The following is a 23,406-nucleotide window of genomic DNA, read 5'->3' as shown; positions in this document are numbered from 1 at the left end:
ATTCAGTTAACCAGCATCAATTGTCCCAGTAGACCTTTTGATTCTGGATTCTAAAACCAGAGCTACATGGCTGAAGTTGCTTTGTTTTTCTGCCTGCTGGGGCTAGAACATGCCCCTCCCCTTTATTCTATTGCCAGATTACAGCTTTCTAACTCCCTTAGTGCCTAAGTTTAACTGTCCTGGAACTTGCTCTGTAGATTGACCTTGAACTCAGGGATACGCATGGCTCTGTCTCCTGGGGTTAAAGGCGTGTACCACCATGACTGAATTTAAGCATTTCTTCACCTAGAACTTGCTCTGTCCCAAACTGACAAGCTTGGCTTTGTCTCCTGGGTAACACCATGCCTGCACATAAGTTTAGCTGGGTGGAATCTTATCCTCCACATTACTACTCCCTTAATTCAATTTAATATCCTTGAACACAGGATACAGCTCCATTTCACTTCCCAGTATGCCTTTAATACTCAAAACATTTATTTTATATTTTTCCTTTCTAAGCTTCCTATGCTTATTCAAAAACACTCTTCATGAGATTTAACCAGAGAACAAAGTCTATGATGGGAGTTTCTAAGACTTCCTTTGTCAATGCAATTAATTGAGTCTCTTCACCTTAGCCTCAGGCAGTCTCTTCAAACAAAGGCAAAATGCAGTCACATTCTTCACCAAAATACTATAAAACCTGTCTCTAGGCCACATACTGAAGTTCTTCTCCACTGAAATCTCTTGGACCAGGTCTGCATGGGTCAAATAATCCACAACACTGTCTTCCATATTGCTACTAGGATAGCTCATTAAGCCAGACTTAAAACATTCCATGTCTTTCCAAATCCAAAACCCCAAATCTACGTTCTTCCAAGCAAAAACATGGTTAGGCCTATCACAGCAACATCAGAGTTCCTGGTATCAACTTCTTCTTAGGTAGGATTTACTGCTGTGAACAGACGCCATGACCAAGGCAACTCTATAAAGATAACATTTAATTGGTTCTGGTCTACAGGTTCAGAGATTTGATCCATTATCATTAAGGCACAAACATGGATGGTGACATACAGACAGGCATTGTGCAGGGGGAGCTAAGAGTTCTACATCTTCATCTGAAGGTTGCTGACAGAATACTGACTTCCAGGCAACTAGAATAAGGGTCTTAGAGCCCACGCCCACAATGACAAGCCCACACCTTCCAATATTGCCACTCCCTGGGCCAAGATATACAAACCATGACTTTTATTACTTCCTGACCATATGTGTTCACTGTTCTTACTATAAATAAGATTTTCTACTTCTCATACAGTTTGGCTCATGTACCCTAGACACACCAGTGGAATAGCCACATGAGGATGCACAAATAGTTTCTGTGTACCAATAAAGTTTTCATGAGCCTGGATCACAGGAACTGTCTTACATTTGTGGTTTTTAGTAATTAAATCTTTTAAGAAGTCATTCCAAATGTTTTCTTTCCAAAAAAAAAAAAAGCCAGGTGTGATACATCTGTTCATATATTATGGTACAGTCCTTGATAGATTTGGGCAGGTAAATCATTATGAGACACTTCTCAAAAACAACAATAGAAGTTCACAGGAAAACAATGATTAAAAAATTTATTAGGTACTGTGAATCTCAGTGTTGACTCCAACTGTGTTCCTCCAGTAGGAAAAGAACCGTTAATTGGTGGCCGAATGTTGAATGTATAATACCTATTCAAAGGTGATATCATTGGAAATGTCTTTTAGAATTTAGCAATAGCACTGCTCCCTGTCTTACTTGGGGAGATGATACTGGTGGCCATACTGATTTCTATACCTGCCAACATAACCTGTATCTGCCCAAGACTACATTCCAACCTCTGCACTGAACACAGCAAGATGTGAAAGGTAGGGATCTGATGACACATGGGTTAGCCATTCCACATATGAGCACATCCACACTTTGAAAATCTTTGTAGACTACCACTTGTGAGCCCTATACTACTTCCTGAGGGGCAGAAGAATGATCTCAGCTCTCAGAGAGGGGTGTTACTGAAGAATTCACTAGTTCCCTTCTTTAATTTCTGGATTTCACTAACAAATATTTCTAGAGTAACTTTCCAAATCAACTGTTTGAACTTAAATCCTTGTCTCAGTGATTGTTTCTAGGGATACTGATCTTATTTGATACTAGTTTGGGTAAATAGACGCTCAGGATGAGATTCCTGAAGAGACTAATTTACAAGACTCATGGCAATAAAGAGAAACAGCCCTTGGTGAAGGGGTGTAAGTTCATAACTGGAGCCAAGAACTCCATTTGGCATCATTACACTACAGATTCAGCTATAGTAATCTGAGCATTATGTAAATAGAACAGGCATACTAGGCCATTGAGAAATAAGAGGACAATAATAATTATACAGATAAGTGCTGAGAGGTCTTTAAATTCCATTTAAGTAAATGGTATCCGTGCTCCAGTCAAATGTAGACCAAGAAAGCTGGAAAAGTTTCATGGACCAATTCTCCTTCTTTATTGTGGTCAACGTGTCCTAGAAGAAAGGGATTTATATTGAGAATCTGAAGTATAAAGATGTTAAGCAGCCATGACATTTATGCAAATGTTAGGATGATATACAAGAAGGTGGGTATGTGGTGCCCTTGAAGACACTGTGCCCTTGCTTGCCCATATCTGTTTGTATAGATATAAACAGTTTCCTTCTATTATAGTGCAGTGGCGTCTCCATTCTTAGAGACAATAAAAGATGACATTTGCTCTCTTTATTATCTCATCCCATCTCCTCTCATGGCTCTAGGCAACAAAAACGCCAAATTTCAATAGACACCACCTGCAATAGTACAGTCTGTGCCAGGAAAACAAGGAAAAAAGAATATTCAACAAAGAATGAGCAGGTCTGCTGAATATGAAGCAGCAGGAGTACACACAGGAAATGGATTTTGAGAGGCCTTGAGGCTAAATGCACTTCACTGTAATTGTATATAGAGGAACAAATATCTCCTGGAATAAGGAAATACATGTCTTTCTGTATAAGAAGAGGCCTCTTGAGTGGTTGGCCCCGGAAGGAGAAATACTGTTAGACTTCTCTTAGGCAGAGTTGAAAAAGAAGCTGAGGCTAAGCTAAGACAAAACGAATGAATTGCGTGCAACTGTGTGTCACATCCATGTTTCCTAGAGACAGTAAATCCCCAGTTGACTTACTAGACAGTAGGGGTGGAGGTGGGATGGGGAAATGATTCAGCCTCTGGAACCTACCTGTCTCTGGCAATGACAATGATTATTAAATAGCCCTGTGGATGTAGCCAAAAACTAGGAGAGAGAGAGAAGCTATGTACTTAGAATGAAGAGTGCAGGTCCTTTATACCTGTTTTGATATAGCTACTGCACATAGAAATGGCCAGCTCACTAGCACCAACTCAGTCCAGGGTCCCTGATACAATAATACCTCTCAGAGAAAAGAGCACCAACTCACTGTAAACAAAAAATCGTTATATGTTGCCTTCTTTAGGAAAGGAGTAAAATTTGTTTCTCTTATTACTGACATAAATCCAGTCCAAGATATTTCAACATAGTACCTCAGTAACCTTTAACCTTCAGCGTTCACTTACTGCTTGCCTTATCATGAGAATCTACTTAAACACTCAAATGAAGCTAACTAATTGTAAAAAAAAATAAAAATAAAAAAGCCCGATAACAGACACATGTCCAAGAAATGTCCAGGGCCTAACTTATGCTATCTTCCTAGACATTGACTTAAATAAACTATTTACCTCTAACTAGGCAGCTAAGGCTCCAGGATGAAGATGACCATCTGTCTGGGGATGCTGTTCTATGCATGTGTCAGGATTAGATCAGATCATGAAAAGCAATCCTTAGATTTTCAAGCATTCTTCAGGGCCCATTGACCTTTTCTAGTCACTTGAAATCTGCCATGGTATAATGGCATGAGGAAAATCGGCGAAGCCTACAAAGCAAGCCTTCACATTCACCTACTGGTCCAGCATTCCGAAAATAAAATGCATTGATGTGGGAACCAAAGGTGAGGAAGCATATCTCCTCTCACTATAACTCAAAGAGAGTCACTCAGGAACCATTTACTTCCTATCTCTATGGAGTATGGAGGTATATTCTATACTTTATGTGCATGTGGTGGAAATGAGAAAAAATATTTACAGTGGCCATTAAGAGTTTTGCTAAACCTAAATCTGTATTTGCTCTCTGGATATTTTGAGACCTAATTCCAAACTACCAAGATTTTAAATAGATTGCCATTAAATTCCCTGCAATATAATAGAGGCAGAGAAGGCTATGCACTGAATTATTTGATTCATTCAATGCTTTCATCTGTTGTAACATCTATGAATAGACAATCACGGATCTCTATTTGAATGGGCATTGGATTTAAAGACCTCTGGTTAAAATATTTAGGGCACTGTATCAACCAAGCTACAGATGCTGATGCAGGGTAGGCAGGAATATAGAAAAATTGGGATGAGTCACAGAGGAACAAAAAAATGAATAGAGTACAACACACTATTGACTTTGACACTTCTTGGGGGCATCGCATGAAGATCCTTGTCCACACAGATCTTCAAAGAAACCAGGAATATTAAGCACACAGGAATCTTTCCAATAGGAAAGATGAAAAACCCTGCTCTTCAATTCAGAAACCTGAGAATTGGAGCTGATTAATAGCCCCATCTACATTATCAATTGAGCCAGGTCATATCAAGTGTGCACAATCAGGACCAGAGTTGGTTATTAGTCCAAATGACCTCTATTCTATCTGTGAGACTTACAAGGCCAAGCCCTTAAGCCCTTAAGCTAGTACAGGTCCCTCTCTCTAGAGTTCATTTTCTTGAAGACATGACACGTACCCTGAGTTGAGTATAAATGTAATTAATTATCCTTCCTTGGGCACTGGGGACTGATACAGAAAATGTGATACATTTACACAAGGGAGTATTACTCAGCTATCAAAAACAATGACTACATGAAATTCTTAGGCAAATGGAAAGAACTAGAAAATATCATCCTGAGTGAGGTAACCAAGTCACAAAAGAGCACACATGGTATGCACTTATGGATAAGTGGATATTACTCCAAAAGGAAGACCAAAATGTAGATACTTCATTCCTTCTAGAAGGGAGAACAAAATACTCAATGGGAGGAAATACAGGGACAAAGAGTGGAGCATTGACTGAAGGAAAGGGCATTCAGAGGCTCCCCACATGGGGAATCCATCCCATATGCAGCCACCAAACCCAGTCACTATTGCTGATGTCAAGAAGTGCTTGCTGACAGGAGCCTGATATGGATGTCTCCTGAGAGACTCTGCCAGACCCTTACTGATACAGAGGCAGATGCTTGCAGCTAACCATTAGATTGAGCATGGGGATTTCAATGGAGGAGTTAGAGAAAAGACTGAAGTAGCTGAAGGGGTTTGCAATCCCATACGAAGAACAACAATATCAACCAACCAGAACCTCCAGCGCTCCCAGGGACTAAACCACCAACCAGAGTACACATATGGTGACACTTCAGCCACATATGTAGCAGAGGATGGCATTGTCTGGCATCAATAGGAGGAGAGGCCCTTGGCCCTGTGAAGGCTCGATTCCCCAGTGTAGGGGAATGCCAGACTGTTGAGGTGGGAGTGGGAGCATCCTCATAGAAGCTGGGAGAAGGGACATGGGAGAGGGTGGAACCGGGAAAGGGGATAAATTTGAAATGTAAATCCATAAAATATCCAGTAAAAAAAAGATGAGACATGGCACATCTCATTCCAGTAGCAGCAGTCCTTCCTAGCTATAGGAAAGTCTAAGATGATTCCAAGCTCATTTACCTGCCTTTTTATTTTCTTCTGTTAGGAAGAACTCAATGCAACCAGGTCAGCTGTCCAGGCCACTAATGAGTATAACCAGCTATAAGCAGTTAACAGTTCCATCATTCTGCTAGGTGCTACTTCCTAAGATGTCCCAAAGGTGCCTGTGTGTGAAAGGACTCACAGTACCCATGAAGGTTCTTCCTAGGGAAGGAGAGGAACGCTTCTCATTCAGGATTCATTATTTCAATGATAGTAAATGCTAAGGACCTCAGAAAGGACAATACCATCAAGTTCAGTAAGGCAGCTTATAACACTCATCCAGTGCCTCAGTCCACCTAAGGAAAGACCAACCCAGTATGGAAGGATGTAGAAAGACAGGCAGTCAGATTCCGGAAGGAGCAGCCATCCATACTCACTGAAGCTACGTTCACGAAATCATCATCGGAAAGGGTTTCTAACATCTCAGAGACAGATGTCCGGATGAGTTTCAGAGTCAATCCGCTCACACTTCCACTCCTAGAACACACAAATGGGTCATGTGTTACTCACCTGTCATCTATCAAACACAATCACAAAGAATGAAGATGATCTCATTAGCTTCGAGTTTGTACCACTGAATATAAAAATATACATCTGCCTTTAAAAAGTGATCAGTCATATACTCACAAGAAACAGACTGAGCAGGTTGCATTTACATATTTATGCATTTATGTAATACACACACACACACACACACCTCAACAATTAAAGAAATAGATGCCACCCATTTGAGAAAGCAAGTACTGGAGAAAGGGAGAAGAAAGAGGAAGATAGAGATGATGTAATTATATTTTAATTTAAAAGAATTATAAATAAACAAAAGCCATAGACTAGAATTACACATTTGCACAGCTGTGATGAGGTTTGTGGACAACTGCTCTACTCTACAGATAAAAGAACTGTTCTCCAGCATTTCTTCATCTTTCTTGTCTCTACCCCTCTCCTAATGTAGGGGTCATCTCTAGGCAATTAACTCCCACTTCTACATTACAGGTGCATGGTTTCTCACATGGCTTTAATTTGAAACAATATAACAAATTATTAAAACAATATCTATACATTTAGAACCTGTTGTCATATATTGTGTGCCTTGAAAAGTCCCAGAAATAAAAGTTAACATATTTATCTATTGTGAACCAAACCCCTTATAGTCAATAGAATTGTTCCTGGCTAAGTACCTACTAAGTCACCTTTCCTTTTCTGTTCTTATTTTCTTTTCTCTTCTTCTTTTAGTAACTCTGTATTTTCATATTCTCCAAATTTCAAAATATAAATGGAAATATATATATATATTTAAAACTTTGGCTTTTAGAATAGTATCATGATTTTCCAGTTTGATACAGCATTATTTCCATTTGCAATAAAATCATTTTTCTGGTTTTGTTATTGTCTATGTGCACATACGCATGAATGTGCGTTTGGGGGATACATATGTGTAGGTCAGAGGTCAATGCCAGTTATCTTCCTCTACGGCCGTCCACAATATTCTTTAAGACTGGGGTCTCACAGTGATCCTGGTACAAGCCGATCCCTGAGATTGTCTAATCAGCAAGCCCCAGGGTTCTTCTTCTCGCCTACTACCCATAGTTGGCACTGCAGGAACAACCACTGCTCCTCGTTATTTATTGTCTTCCATGTAAAAGCCAGAGATATAAACTCAGATATTCCTCTTGTGCAACGAGCACTTTACCGACTGAGCCATGTGTACAACCCTTGTGAATGTCTAAATCTGGCTTCTTTGTCTGAATAGACAATCATTATATTGACATTTTTTGTTATTCCAATCTACCATACACTGCCAATTCCCCACAAACTACTATTACCTACAAATGTCTCATGCACTACTCACACGTCCACCAGAATGAGCATGTCTTTGGGGGATGCAGCTCCCTGGATGTACCTGAAACGGAACCACAGAAACATTTCCTTTGCCTTGGTGTCTAACATCACTGTTTTCTGTATTCGTATTTATAGATCTCTGAAGTAAGATATGACCAAATCAAAGACACATTCTACTACACCATAGTAAACAATGCTCTTTTAAACATTCTGAAATGTTAGCTTGGAAAAGGTACTTAAGATCACATTACAGACGTCAACATTATGGCTTTTGAAAGCATAGTTTCCAGGAATTTATGGAAAAAAGATAAAGATAAAATTTAATGTAAGCAGTGAAAAAATTAATTTCCAAAAGGATATATTTTGGAAGAAGGAACAATCAATTCCAGTTATTGACGTTTTAATTGTAGTAGACGACAAACTATGATACTTTTAAAGACAAAAAAAATTAGAGGGATAACTAGTCAATAAACCTTAAGATAAAGCAACTTAAAGGGAAATATAACAGGTGAGTTAAATAACTGAAATCAGGTAATGGATAATATTATTACCAGGAATTCAAAGCAGAAACTCTCAAAGCTTTATGGTGTCCAGGAATTACCCAGAGAAAGTGAAAATGGTAATTCCAAAATCCAATCACATCTCTGACTCTCTGCATTTGAAATGTACACTAGGGGAGATTTAGGTAGTAAGTTAAGCGCTTGTAGAGAGATAAATATGAAAGCAGCAGAGTAATTTTTAAAAAAGAAAAAAAAAAAAAAAAAAAGGAACAACAACAACAACAACAAAAAAAAAAAAAAAAAAAAAACCAACAACAAAAGCCACATACTGCTTGCCCAGAGAGGAACAAAAACAATGAAAGGGATCAGGTGTCTGCCTTCCACAGCAGGAAGGGCCACATCTGACTCAACTGACACAGCAACTGACAGAAAGCAAGCCAATCCATTTTCAACATTTCGGGGCACAGCTGCTGCTCCTTGAGATTACTTGTAGAGGGAGCACGCCAGTGCATGGCCTGCAACCCACTCCACTCTCTGTATTCAGATCAACAGGCAAAGCTCCACTGTTTGCCCGTGGAAGACTATGCAGCTCATGTCTAGCACCTTAACACCCTTGCTCTGGTGTCCTTCTCAGTGAGAAGATGAAAAGATTAGCAGTGTCTGCTTCAGAGGATTGATACCTCACTCCTTCACTTCCCGTAGAATGACCATTTCTTAAATACAACTATGTTATAATGTAGTTTTTGCTTCCATTAAAGAACAGAGTAGAGAAATATTATTAATAATAGTAATATTAGTAACTGTCATTCAAAGTTGTGTTCATGTGAATTGCTATTGGATACGAAGCAGGACACTTTAAAGCCATCAATACATTGGTAACTATAACTCAAGTCTGTGTTCATTTAAGTGGCTATTGGATACCAAACAGGATGCTTGAAATCCACAAATAAGTGTTCTTTCAACCACTGCTCTGCTGCAAAGAATTTGGGGGACCATACCAGGAAGTTGGAAGCCATGCGAAAACCATAATAATAGGGACTTTCTTAAATAAATGAGTAGATAGCCTTTATTACAATTATTTCAAGTATTCCTTTTTATCATTACATACTCAGAAATTAATATGAAAAGAGTAGAGTACAAGGCACCAGGCTGTATATGTGAACTCATTAAAAAAATAATATATTTACAGTTTAAGTACAATTTTTATACACTAAAAATCCTATCAATAATAAAAATACATGAAATTTCATAGTTGCCTCCCAGTAAGTCCATTTCTTGTGTTTTATATTAGGATGACGAATTACTTTAATAGTGTCAAACAAATAAAACTCCTTTGGGGAGAAATAACAAAACTTAAAGTTTGTGGAAGTACCGAGGCAGCACTGTTAGCTTGGGGCCAGTTCCCATTAGTTCAGTGCCAGAGGCAAGTTGTCTCTGACTCTGTGCCATCTGGCGTGAGGGCTTTTCCCCAAGCAAAGTAGTTGCTCTTCCAACAAAAGCTCCGGCAGTTAAGAGAGGCCAAAAGCTCAAACTGAACAGAAGAAGGCTTACAGCAATCCATTTGAAATGAGTCTGAAAATCATTTTAACAGGAGCCATGATGATTTCCTTCCCGAACTCATCATTTGTCACTCACTGCATTTGTCTTTTGAAAGTACCCCAGCATTATCTATAAGAGAGCACCCATCCCAGTAAGGGGAAGCTTCCCTTCAACATATTAACTGATAATATAACCCTCGTTTATGGATCCTGTCTTTAGAGTCAGAACTGCATACCATGGTCTTCTGCGTACATCGTACAGATCGATCTTGTTTGGAGTTCTGCTGTTATCCACCCACGGAGAAGCTGAAAAACAAAGTACACAGAGACGCTCAGTCAAATTACTAAGCCTGACTGGGCTTGGCGATGCCTTAGTGAGTTTAAGTGCTCGGACCAAGACTCAAAAGTCGAGTTCCATCTCTAGAACACAGCTGGCAAAAGGAGAGAATTGACCCTTGAGAGCTGTTCTCTGACTTCCACATGCATGGCATGAGGAATACCATCAGCCCGACAGTAAGATCCATTTAAAAAACGACTAGACAACAAAAATAAACAAATAAACCAAATCCCACGAACCTATATGAATGTTCAAGTATAAAATGCCACCTTTATGTCATTTCTTTTTCTTTACAATTGAAAATTAACACAGCAGTACAAAAGAAAACCAACGCACACCAATTCCCTCTCTCCCATATTGCTGCTTGAACAAGCTCCAGACACAGGGGTTAGGTTGGAACTAACTTAGATGCTTTTTCTTGACAGAAAATGTTGTTGCAGGTAGTGAAAGTGGTGCTTTCAGTTCACTCAATGCAAACTATGTACAACACTGTGTGCAGGACTTTTTCCCCTAAGCATGATAGCACATGCCTTTGATCCCAGCACTTAGAAGGCAGAGGCTCTATGAGTTCAAAGCCAAACTGGTCTATAGGGAGTTCCAGGTTAACCAAGGCTAAAATGTGATATTACAGAAATAATTTATCAATTATCATTTCAAATGGACTACTTTAAGTTTCATGTTCGGTTTCAGATTACAATTATAAACAAAGGTTTAGGTACAATTAAAGTTAATTCTCTTTTTCTGTCAAACTCATATCAATACAGATCCTTGGTGGCTTGGTGCAGCCTTCATTCCTCATTAGAGAAGCTTCTTTTATAGTGGACAGAGATTAGTATAGAGACCCACAACTAGCCAAAGTGCAGAGAATAAATGACAGTGAAGTTCCAAGCCCCAAAGTCACTATTTTGTCACACCACCTCTTGCTAATGCTCAGAGAACATCACTGAGGAGGTGGTGCACTATAAGGGGTAGAGGACAGGGCGGGTTGCTGTCAAGCTGCATCTTCCATATGTATCAAGGCCATTACACATAGGACCTCAGGATATCTATAGCAGTGAGACCCTCACATGATCAAGTCAATAGTCTAGCCCAGAGCAGGGAAAGGCTAGTGAGGGACCAGGGGAGGGTTATTAGGGAAAGATGAGTTGAGTTGGTTTTCTTCAGAGACATAGTAGCTTGCTTCATAGCTTGCCCATGCTCAAGTAGATGGCTCTACACCTGCACACATAAGGACATCGTTAATTGGACCCAGTGGTGCATACAGAAGAAGTGCACATTAAGTGGAAAGGAGGACCCCAAAGCAAAGACATCTTGAATAACTTTGAGAGGCTAAGAGGAGTGTGGTGGATAGAAAAACATTGTATACATGTAATAAATAGATATTTTTTTAAAAGATAACAAAAAAAGCATTTGGGTTTTGCAAATTTATTTGAGTGATGTAAAATAATTCAAACAGAAAGTCAATAATCTATTAGTTTTGAAACCTTTACATTCTCCTGAAATTCGAAAGTAAAACAAAAGAAAAATACCTTGACTTATATTGACTCTGAAATGTAAATGATTCATACTTATTCTAAATAAAACTACATTTACTTTGATTAAAGTGCTCTGGAACTCGTTACTTTCATCCACAGCATGGATCTAATGAAGGCTAGTAAACACCCATGGACTGCATGACAATTTATGCCACAGAAGTCCCTTGCATTGAGCCTGTTCACATGTGATTCAAGAAAGTCCTTGGCTCTGATGACAAATGCACTATGATCTATTCTCCCACCCCTTTTCCTTTTATTTTTTTAACTGAGAAGTCATGAAAATTATGGAGACTCTTTGAAAGAGCCATGCTTATCCAACTAAGATAATTTGGCCAATTAAAGTGTGTCAAAATACACACACCACCGAAGAAGCCTTTCTTGACTAGGTAATTTTATATGCATAGCTATATTATGAAATGACTTATTCATTTCAAATGACTAATCACATTTGCATAAACTGTAAGTTTAAATATAGTTCTCCCCAAAGAACCAATTACTGACATAGCTAACACAACATCCATTAAACTTATTTCTTTAAAACGTGTTCAGTTTTCATCCTTGCAAACTAAGTGTCAAGTATATAAATATCATATTTTTCCTTGTGATAGTCTTAGAACTAAGTAACAAGTATGAAGATTAATACAGTAGTTCCCTTTCAACAATTACAGCAAATATCAGTTAACATCTCAATAATAATAAAATAATTTAAAGAAATTGTACATAAATTTCAATACAAGGCCTCCACATACATATTCATTACCTCTCAATTGAAATGTTTCACTTTGGTTTGCTTGATTAAAATGATCTGAGCGTTTTCAATACTTTTAGTAATTAGCACATTTCCATATACTATGTGCAGATGAGGAAGGACACCTAATGAGAAAGGTGTATTTCCTGAGGTATGTCATCTCTTATCTCATGGTCTCTTCCTATGAACACATAATCTGGTATCTGTCTGCTGCAGTGCATGTGTCCTTCAGACTTAGCTACTATTGTTTTATGCTTCCCCTATTTCTCCTTGTTCTGGAAGATTCTGAAGCTCCACTAAGATCCCGATAGGCAGCAATAGCTTACTGACATGAGTTCTCATCCTTAGAACCTCCCTCATGTTTGTTGTTGTTGTTGTTGTTGTTGTTGTTGTTGTTGTTGTTGTTGTTATAGTAGAGAACAACTTCTGGTTAACATCAGAAATAGAAAAGAATCATTGTCTAGCAAATTCCACCAAAGTGGCCACCTAGTGACTTACCTGCATTTTGGGAATACACCCATGTCTCCAGAAGAGGATTAGAATCTCAGGACAGAGTATTGGGCCATTAACATCTCCTTTATGACTTTAGTTCAACCTCCCAGGGAGCTATAGATTAGATCATCTTATCATATGCCTGGTATTTGTACTTTCTTTATAGAACTCTGAAAGTCTAACAAACCTTCTCTTCCCAATCCCTATTAGAGTCAAAATTCTTTAAAAGGTTGTTAAGGCATGCACATTCACGTCTGGTGTGGCATATAATCGTGGTGAAAACGCCAATGTGTGTATAGGTACACGTCTTTGAACTCCTGCAGGCTAAAGTAATACACTGAATCTACTATTGGACCACTGCTTACCGGGAGCCAGCAAGCCATTTAATTCAGCCCCTCCCACAATTCTGGGATAACTGGTTCACAACTGCACCCAGGTTTTTATGCTGGAGGTTTAAACTCGGGTTCTTATGATCGTGAAGCAAGTAGTCTTATTCTCTGAGCGACTTCCCAAGTTATAGTGAATAATTCTTTCTTAACAATAAAATATCCCTGGTCAAAACACCATGTTTTCTTTCTCTCCCTCTCCCTTCCGATTGATCCAAAGCTAGCAGAAATGCACAAAGTCGCCGAGACTGTGATTACTGCCAATAGCCAATGTCTGAGCAGCAGCCATGGATTGAACAATCCCAGCAATGACTCCGATACTCTGATGTTTGTTGATTTTTCCCCCCTTTTTGCAAGTGATGGCCACTCACGTTTAGGTGCATGCAGTTGCCCTAGGCTGATGTTCAGATCATACTCCATGGCTTCTCCACCTAACTCACTAAGGCGACAGTCACAGTCAAGCCCAGAACTCAGCAAAATGGCTACTCTTGCTATCCAGCTTGTTCTGAGGACACCGGTCTCCACCTTCTGAGCCAACACAACCTACACAATGTTTACATGAAGTCTAGGGATCTGCACCCTGGTACGTTGTCATGTTGGCATATGTTTCAAGCCTCTTTCCCCAAGTCATATCCTTAGCCATAGGCTTCTTAATTCTTTTTGGAGAATATTAGTATAAGACTTTTGCTTTCACTGAGATGGATAAATAAAAACTACTAACAGGAATTACTATGCACCATAAAATGTATATATTTCTTTAAAGACACAAGAAAATTGAAAGGCTATAATTTACACTAAGAATAAGAACATTAAATTTTAATAACACTGCTAATCTTAGATGACATATATTTAAAAGTGTTAATGTCATATAAGTTGTTTTGAAGTAGGACACAACTAAACTAAATTATTTATATCATGGTTTAATTAAATAATATAAACTCTTCTGTGATATTACTACTTAGCATATAAAATTTCATCATCATATTTAAGTGGCATGATATTTACCCAAGCTCAAAATTATGGAAGATAAAATAGAAAAGAAAAAAGTGACTGTATTTGGCAGTTTCTCCAAATTATGTTTCATAACCATTCACAGTAAAACTACACCTCTGGAAAAAAGAGAAGAGATCCTCAAATCAAGGAAAAAGGGGGAATATTTTTCATTTCAAATGTACCTTTGGCGTTCCATTAAGACTTAAAGATGGCTGAAGAGAGGGTTTTCGAAACAGTGCAGCATGGTAATCTGGTTTCTGAATGGATCATTTCATTGAAGGTGGTAATGTTCATTTATGGGGATGTTTCCCCAGACCAAAAAGAAATGAGCTGTAGTTTATCTTCCACTAAATCCACTGCAGGCTTATTCTATTTTACGTGATAGGTAGAGTGTGCTACGGCAGCTCTCTGATCCCTTAGACAGGTCATTGGTCCCTGTACATGAACTCAAAACATAAAAATCATGTGCTATAGAAACAATCTTAAGGAGGCAGATTTTGATGCCCTTGTTTCATAAATGCTGCTTAATGATAAAAAGCATCCATTTTTCATTTCCCATGTTGAAGGCTATGTCTCTTGGTAGAAACAGCTTCAAATGACAGCTAGCTGCACTTCCACTTGGTTACATCAGAAATCTTTCTTTTTTTATTAACTCTGCAGGACTTTCACAGTGTTAATATCAATCAAATTAAAACAATAGTACATTTTATAGATTCAAAAATGTCTGAATCATTCCTACAGGTCTTCTTTTCTGGTAGACAGAATGCCACTGATGCACAACAGTGATAGGCTTGCCTCTGTCATGTGCAACAGAACATTGGACACATGATACATTACAACACAATAAACTTATTTTAAGGGAAGAAGCTTAATTGACTCAACTTGTCTTATACGCCTATCAGAACTTCCAGTTACTACCATTCCAGAATAGAATCTCTACAGTTCCTAGTTTGCACCACAGTTCCAGAATGGGTGTGGGGGCCGGGAAGATTCGTCTGTTTAAATGAGTGTGGGTATGATACTAAGACTGAAGTACCAGAGAATTAAGAAAGAAAAATGGCTGACCTCTTCATTTCGATTTATCTTGGAAACACTTAAAAAAGATAGGAAGATTAATCTATTAGTTTTGATAGCAGGAAATATCTCAAAGTATGATTTCGAATATCTATTTTTTACTATGGTAATGTTATTTGTCATTTAGGATTCTCAGTTAGGCATTACTACTCGTGTGCATCAGAAATTCTACTTCAAGAGCGAATGTGGTGGCACACACATGGGATCTCAGCAAGTGCATAGCAGAAGCAGGTGGACTGCTGTGAGTTTAAGGTTATTCTGGTTTATATAGTGAGTTCCAGGCCAGTCAGGGCTCCATAGTGAGAATGGTCTCAAAATGAACAACAATGGAGACAAAGATAGATAGATAGATAGATAGATAGATAGATAGATAGATAGATAGATAGATAGATAGATGATTGATAGGTAAATGGATGGATGGATGGATAGAAAGATAAGATAGATGATAGAAAGAAAGAAAGAAAGAAAGAAAGAAAGAAAGATCAATAGATGATAGATGGATGATAGATAGATAGATAGATAGATAGATAGATAGATAGATAGATAGATAGATAGATAATGTAGATAGACGGATGGATGGATAGATAAAATAGATAGACAGAGATATGAATACAAGCAATTATACAGAGGTCTAGGACAGCCAGAGTTGTTGTTTCTGACAGTCTTTCAATCCCAGGGCCTCCCAAGCCATTGAGCTAGAAAAGAACTGAGGATGAGGCAGATTGAATCATTACACATTGAGTCATTGCACTGTGAGGCTTGAAGTGACAGACTTCTTTCATTCGTGGGGCCTAGCCTGGACTGGCTCTGCGTAGCACAGATGCAGAGGGACTTTAAAAAATTTAAGTCCTCAGTCATCATTTGCAAAAGGATACATTTAAATGGATGGCAGACTCTTGTGAGCAGCTATCAACCTCTGCCACAGGTATAGACAGACAATTTCAGGATTAGGAAAGTCTACTTTTTCTCTCTTTTATCCTTTGACAGTTTCATGCACATCTATAATAAAAAAGCTTAGTTCTTTTCTTAGCTTCCCATTCTCCTCCCCTCCCCTCTCTCCCTCTCTCTTTCTGTGTGTGTGTGTGTGTGTGTGTGTGTGTGTGTGTGTGTGAGAGAGAGAGAGAGAGAGTGAGAGAGAGAGAGAGAGAGAGAGAGAGAGTTTGTGTGCATGTGCTGCATGCACTCTTAATATAATAGCAAACTTTCTTTAGTAAGCAATGTCTTCAAATAGGCCTTTAATTCAGCATTAGAGGGACAGATCTGGGAATTCAAGACAATGCTGGACTTCACAGGCCAGCTGGGGCTATATAGTAAACCTCTATCTCTAACAAATTTAAATTATACCAGGAATTCACTGGAATAAAAGAACTGGAGATACAGCTACTAGGCACTGACAGTGCTATTCATAGTGCTAAAGAATATTGCAGGTATAATCTGAAGAAACATTCTTCATACACCAGTGCAACTTTGGGTTCTAGACTTGCACCAGAAAAGAACGAGATACGAAAACTGGTGTGTCTCAATTACTCTTTCAGTCACATCATGCCTGATATTTTAACATTTTAAATAATTTTGTAGCCCGACACAGGCTACTTAGGAAGCCTTCTTTATTAGGAGGTATTTGAATTTCTCCACATATGTAATGAATTAAACATTCAGATCAGTAGGTGGCCTGTATTGTATCATTCTGTTTTTCTACACTGGAGTCTTATAGTTATTTACAGAGTCAGCAGCTGTGTATTACATTGGTCTCAAATGATATATGGTTAAGAGTCAAACTAATAAATGTCATCTCTTATGGAGAGAGGCTTGCATATGGTCCAGACAGCTCTGATTATCAACTGTATGAACAAACTTACTGGGATGTTGCATCATCAATGGGAAGGAGTGAATGTGTTTTGAACACGGGAAGAAAGAGTCATGATAAGTTGCTTGACCACTAAAGATACTATGCAGTCCTGAAGTTCTACTGTGATCCCTCCTCTCAATCCCAATGGACTAAAACAGTGCAGTTTAACTCACTTGCTACTACTCTCCCTGACATGAAAGTCGCTGTGTTGTGTGCTATGAAGCATAAAAGTACATGGTGAACTACCTCTAAACATGGTTACATAGATTTTGGTGTTTAGATGAATAGTTTCTGAAGTACTATAAAATGGTATACCAGTTTTAATACAAACGAATCAAAGTTCTCCAAGGAAATGAGTGAAGAAATGGTCTTAGGAAAGTCTGTATGTGGAAGGTTATATTCACATTTCATTTTCAGTGGTAGATGACAAGCACATGACCAGAGAACTTTATAAGCCAACACACAGATACCGAAAGGGAAGAGAGATTTATGGAATAAATACTAAGTTAAAGAAGGAAACAGCTACCGACATTTGCAAAATAAAGGCTGAGCTGTTATGAGGATGACCACTGGACACGAAGGCTGTGGCAGTCTTTGAATGGTCTACATGGCACAGACAGGCAAATGGCACTGTGTGAGAGTGTCCTGTGTGCCTTGTCACACAGAACTCATCGTCCGATCTTCACAAATCACTCTCTAGTCATTTTATTACACCTCTTTTTGTCTTTAAATTGGTTGTAAGTTTTCTACCCAAGGGCTATTAGAAAGATGACTTGCTTTCAGGATTTTTTTCTTCATAAATAAGATTTTTATATTATCAGCTTTAATTCTGTTGCCTAGCCTTTATATTGCAGCCTAATAGTAAATTTTAATGTATTACTGTTATTGGTTATTGCTGTTGTTGTTGTTGTTGTTGTTGTTGTTATATGTGACTTGTGTGTGTGTGCACGCACAAACTCCCCATCACTTATGTGGAGGCCAGGAGACAACTTTGTGAGTAGGCTCTTTCCTTCCACTGTTACATGTGTTCAAGGATTTAAATAAACATGGCCAGGCTTGTGTAGCAAGCCGTTTTACCTGCTGAACTATCTCATCTGCCCTAGGGAAATGTCTTTAGATTTAAGTCTGTATTCTGAGCAATGAGACTTGATCAGACAATGGCAGTCAGAAGGACTCTGTTGTCTCTACTATACTAACCTCTCCTTTTTGCTCGACTATACATATGTATAGAGACACAGCTCTGTGGGTAAGGAAACAAACTATAATTTTTAAAACCTAGTGTATCTCATAGAACCTCTTCAGATAGAATTTTACTGTCAGGAGAACTAATCGTTAATAGTGGCAAGTTACATGTTTAAGTTTCGAGTCAATAAAAAGAATGCTCATGCATGTTTAATCATTTAAGTAGCTCAAGAAGGCAGGGGCACAGTAAGTTTTATGAAGTATGGAAGGGGACAATTTATTGGAAAATAATGCGAGATATGTTTCACCCAAAGGAAAAATTCTAACTCTGACAATGAAAATGTCCCCATTTTATTAAGTTCTGACAAACTTCTAAGGACAAAAAGAAAATTGTGATTCTACAAGAAAAACTTTCCCATTTCATGAGTCAAGGGAAAAGTCTTTGGAATTTTGTGATGATGGTGAAACTTTGGAACTTTTCATTCCTGGAGCTCAAAAGCTCAGAAGTGCATAGCATCTGCACTGTTGTAGGCAAAATGCTTCCAAATTATTTAATCAAATGCACCTAGCACAAGACGATCAGCCCACCAAAGAGAGCTGCAGGCTTCTAAAAACAAATGCTATAAGGTGTGGAATGAGAGATATTTCAGAAGTTGGAACAGCTGAAGGGTTTAGCAATATGCACTGGTGTGTTTTATAGTTATTTCCCCTGGTTGAATTACAAACAACTTCCATTTTTAAAATCAGCATCTCCTTAGCTGCCCTACCCCATGACCTATGAGAGACGCCCTGTAGTCAGTTCAGCTGTGGCCAGGACCTTAGTTGAACAGCTATCGTGAGCATCCTAGTGAGCCACAGGGAGTAAGGATGCTCAGATAAAAGATGCAGTTATGATGTTAGACAAACACAGGACTATTTTAAGTCTTCCGAATACTACGCCCTCATTTCTGTGCATGGCAAAACACATGCAGAATTTAAAATATAAGTCCTGTGCTCAGCTATATGTCAAGCTATTTCCTTCTTTCTCACTTTTATACCTCAAACGTTGATGTTCAAAACTTAATCCATCAATTTGCTCCCCAAATGAAAATACCACTGACATTGTTTATACTAAAAACTGTTAACATCCCAACTTCTACTCAAATTAAAATCTACGCCTACCTGACACACTTAGGTCAGTCATTACTATTTTGTACTAATTCTTTGACGTCACTATCTTTTGAATTCAAGGAGTCTCCTTTGTATTACTATTTGGTCCATTGTTCAGGTCTCTAAATTTTTTCCTTTCTTCCTTAGCAATGCAATCTGAGGATGATCCCACAGACTTCCTCTGTCTAATCACACACACGGCAACCCAATACCCAGACTATCTATACTGTTATGCCTACACATCAATCATTGTGACCCTCAAGGCCTCCTATCCAGTCACTGGCAGTCGTTGAACTCAATGTGTCCTGTCCTGGAACAGTCTACTGGACACACCAATGCACACCAGTATGTGTTCATCGTTGTGTATTCTTACGTGATACCCCCTTTTTTCTCTCTAGAAGCCTTTGCCCATTTTTAGTTTTATTTTCTGCACTGAATTGATTTTTAATCTATAGTTCATAAGCCTCTCTGATGATGTTGGTCCTAATTACTCCTTTTCTCAGCTTTCATAGGAAATCTATTACTGCCGTCAGCCTAATTTATTTGCTGCTTAATCACTTAATGATCTGTACCGTGATCAACATGTGGAGGTGCGTGGCTTCTGGTGTATTAATTAGATTAGATTTCAGTGAGGTAGAAACAATTTGCCACAAGCACAGATGACCACAGTGGGCAGTCAGGACAGGCCCTTCACCTGCAGTGTTCCTGTGTCTGCTGTTAACATGGCTCTGGCCTTCTGGCTGAGAACATGGTCATGGACAAGGTGTCTGTGTCCATGAGAACACTACATTATGTTCAGTGTCCTACAAGAAGAAATGCTTCATGTTGTTTCTGAGTTCTCCAAAAAGGTAGCTACATTGTTCTGTATAGTCAGATAAGGCCGAGTTAACATTGGCTGGCCATTAAGGAGGAGGCCCACTCATGAGACAGGTGAGACGGAAGGTGAAGACTGCTCTGAGCTCTTTCATCACCAGCTCCCACCATGTATTAACAGTTGATGTGTGGCACAAACAAACTTCCCTAGTGTTTTTCCCAAATATAATTTTTGGAATTTTTAATTGGCAGCCCAAATAATTCCAATAGACACATATTGAAATTTAGTAATTATTGTGAAAAAGTAGTAATCTTATTTAAAATGAGTTTATATAGTGATAAATAAATGTTAAATATATACATAGTTAAATCATGTGTTCATTACCAAAGCTCTATACAAAAAAGGTAGACAGACAGACAGACAGACAGATAGAAACATAGATAAAATTTAGGTATCATTGAAAATAATGGGCCATCAGCAGCGCTCTTTGATATTACAGGCAAAATTGAAGCTCAGTATTACTCCATTTCTTGAAATTTATCAAATGACCCTTCAGCAGCTAAACTAAAGACACAATTCTTCAAATGTTGTCATTTTCCGTTTGAGGTATATTCTCAAGATGTCACAGATAATGTATGAGAAATTGACTATTCAAACAGGAAAGGAAGCAGTATCAGGCCACACACTCAGTACCCAGGGTCCGCTACAGTTTATTCCAGCAATAATTCAGAACTCACCAAGAAAATGTACCCTGGGAGTTTAAGATACTAGGGGAGACATTGTGCCATTTAAAAAAAAAATCTGTCACTTTGAAAGGGACAAACAAGCGGGGTGGACAAAGTGTTCAGTAAGACAGGTGGTAAATGTCATATGAGATAGATTCTACCTTTTTCTCTTTCTTTTTCCTTTGAACAGAATGTAATTATCTAAAAAGGATAAGTACTCTCTACTTTGACATTTCAATGAGACACTGACTCCTAATTATAATCTCAATTTGTTGTTGCAATTGTTACCACTCCAGGAGACATTAGCAGGTGAAAAGAATAGCTTGGCCCAACAATGATTTGGAAAATGTTTAAGGGTTCACAGAGTTTTAGCTTAAGAGAGCAGTTTTGACAGCTTAAACTTAATTTATATAGGTCAAGGAGTACAGAGAAAAGAATTTAAAAATGAAACATTTCCTAATTAGCATGTGTTCAATAAGGACATAACTCGTATAAGCTCCAACCACCTTCTGTTGTTGGTTGGGTTCATAATCTTTACTTTCCTTTTAAACTGAGTATTATAGTTATACGTGTTTATGAGTATTAAGAATAATATTTTGGCACATGTGCATATTACATAGGGATTGTTTAAAGGTGCTACCATATTCTACCCTTAAGGCTTTATCATTTCTTTTCGGTAACATTAAGCATTTCTGCTACCATCTAATGAAACCCACATTGCAATAACCATTCCCTGTAAGTACTCGACTGTGCTACAAAATAAAAAGTAGAATCTCTTCTTCTAACTTAGCTGTAGAATCTGTTGACTCATCTGTTTATTATTTCCTGTCCTCCAGTCACCCAGGACTGGGAACCAGTCCTGTACGTATTACTCTGAGATCCCCTTGCTTACCAGCTTCATCTGTGCAATGTGAGGGGTAGGTAAGCAGGGGAACTGGGTCTAAATATCTTGTAATACAAAGACTGTGGACAGGGCAGAAGCTACCATCTAGACCCATCTAGAGATAATGTTGAATGAAGGTCATCGTGCTCAAAGATTTCCAGTTGTTTCTGAGGAAATCGGTAAATTATGGTGTTATGTAGACAAAGGATAAGAGGATTTTAATAGCAACTAAAAGTTCCTCCCATGATAACCTTCCTTCTTTTATAGCATACAAATCTATCTATCTTCAAAATGGAAGACAGAAAGGGCTGGAGAACAAGGGTGGCAAGAAAGGAAACCGAGAAAGGACACAAAGGACTAGGTTTCACAGTTTATCTTGTACACATCTGGCAGAGGAGAGAGCAGGCTGTTTAACCTAAGTACACATTCTGGAGTTAAACAACAAATTACCAAACTACTTTTCAGAGTCATCACTGTATAGAGTAACTACTTGCTGTCAAGTAAGTCAGAGAAGCAAGATTTGTGTGGGTAGCTGACCATCCGGATTTTCTCCAACATCTGGGCCAGATGCTAGGAATATTAATGCATTTCCTTCTGTGAATTTAAGGACCATCATTCTGATTCGGGTGCTGAGGTCACCTCATCCAATGTGGGAGGTGATGTGTGGTTTTAGAATACAGTCGTTTGCTATATACTACTGTGGGAGGTCTTTAAATAGCATTTAAACAGTGAAAATAATTATTTTAAATTTTTTTTGTGATTCAGAAGATTAAAATTCTGAAAAAGCAACGACTCTTTAACTCTGTGTTAAGAATTCAAATGAGAAAATAAAATATAGGTAGCTTAGCTTAGAGTTACAGGAAGTGTCTACACATGAAATAAAATTTGTTGGCTCCTCATAATGATTCTATAAAGTAATAGATGTGTGGGCTCTGTGATGCTTCAAATGGAGACACAAGGAGCCTGAAACCACAAACAGCCACAGACCAAGGGATGTGCAACAAACCATTTGTTCAAATGGCAAGCCAAGCCAGTACTCGTAAAAGTAAAAGCATATTGCACATGTTTACAAAGCATAGTTTAGGTCACAGCATCTCATTGCTTTTCTGAGATTTAAGGTAAACTAGAAGTTCTTTTTGCTGGCAAACCTATAGAGAAATGAAGAAACAGTTACAGGTCAAGCTCACAATGCGGCATGATGGTCTGACATCATGACTCTGCCATGTTTGGGTTTCCTTCCTCGTTTTTTCTGTTATTTATCAACTGAGTGTAACCTCTATTGTTCTCCTTAATGCCTTCCTCGAGGGAATGCTTTGAACAGTGGAAACACACTGCTGTGGCCATGTCTGCCCTGTTGTACTCACTTTATGTTTTTTTAATATGTGTGGGTACTATGACTACATACCTGGAACCCAGGAGGTCAGAAGGCGCCAAATGGCTTCTTGAACTGAATTCAGGGCACTGCAAAAGCAGCCCATGTTCTTTTTTTTTTTTCATTATCCTTCCTGAAATCTTTA

General features: G+C 38.5%; 1 protein-coding gene across 1 annotated transcript in view; it reads right to left on the bottom strand.

Moving 5' to 3' along the window:
* The window catches only part of Cacna2d1 (calcium voltage-gated channel auxiliary subunit alpha2delta 1), a 530,523-nt gene that overhangs the window by 87,313 nt on the left and 419,804 nt on the right, over positions 1-23,406 (bottom strand). The window contains exons 8-10 of the mRNA XM_032907054.1: positions 9,959-10,028; positions 7,695-7,745; positions 6,223-6,322 (exon numbers count right to left, since the gene is read on the bottom strand). Coding sequence (XP_032762945.1) covers positions 6,223-6,322; positions 7,695-7,745; positions 9,959-10,028 — 221 coding nt within the window. The remainder of the gene's footprint in view (positions 1-6,222; positions 6,323-7,694; positions 7,746-9,958; positions 10,029-23,406) is intronic.

The sequence above is a fragment of the Rattus rattus genome, chromosome 6 (assembly GCF_011064425.1).
Source record: "Rattus rattus isolate New Zealand chromosome 6, Rrattus_CSIRO_v1, whole genome shotgun sequence".
NCBI classification, from domain to species: domain Eukaryota; kingdom Metazoa; phylum Chordata; class Mammalia; order Rodentia; family Muridae; genus Rattus; species Rattus rattus.
The sequence above is the reverse complement of the archived record's forward strand: the minus strand, read 5'-3'. Positions and strand labels throughout refer to the sequence as shown.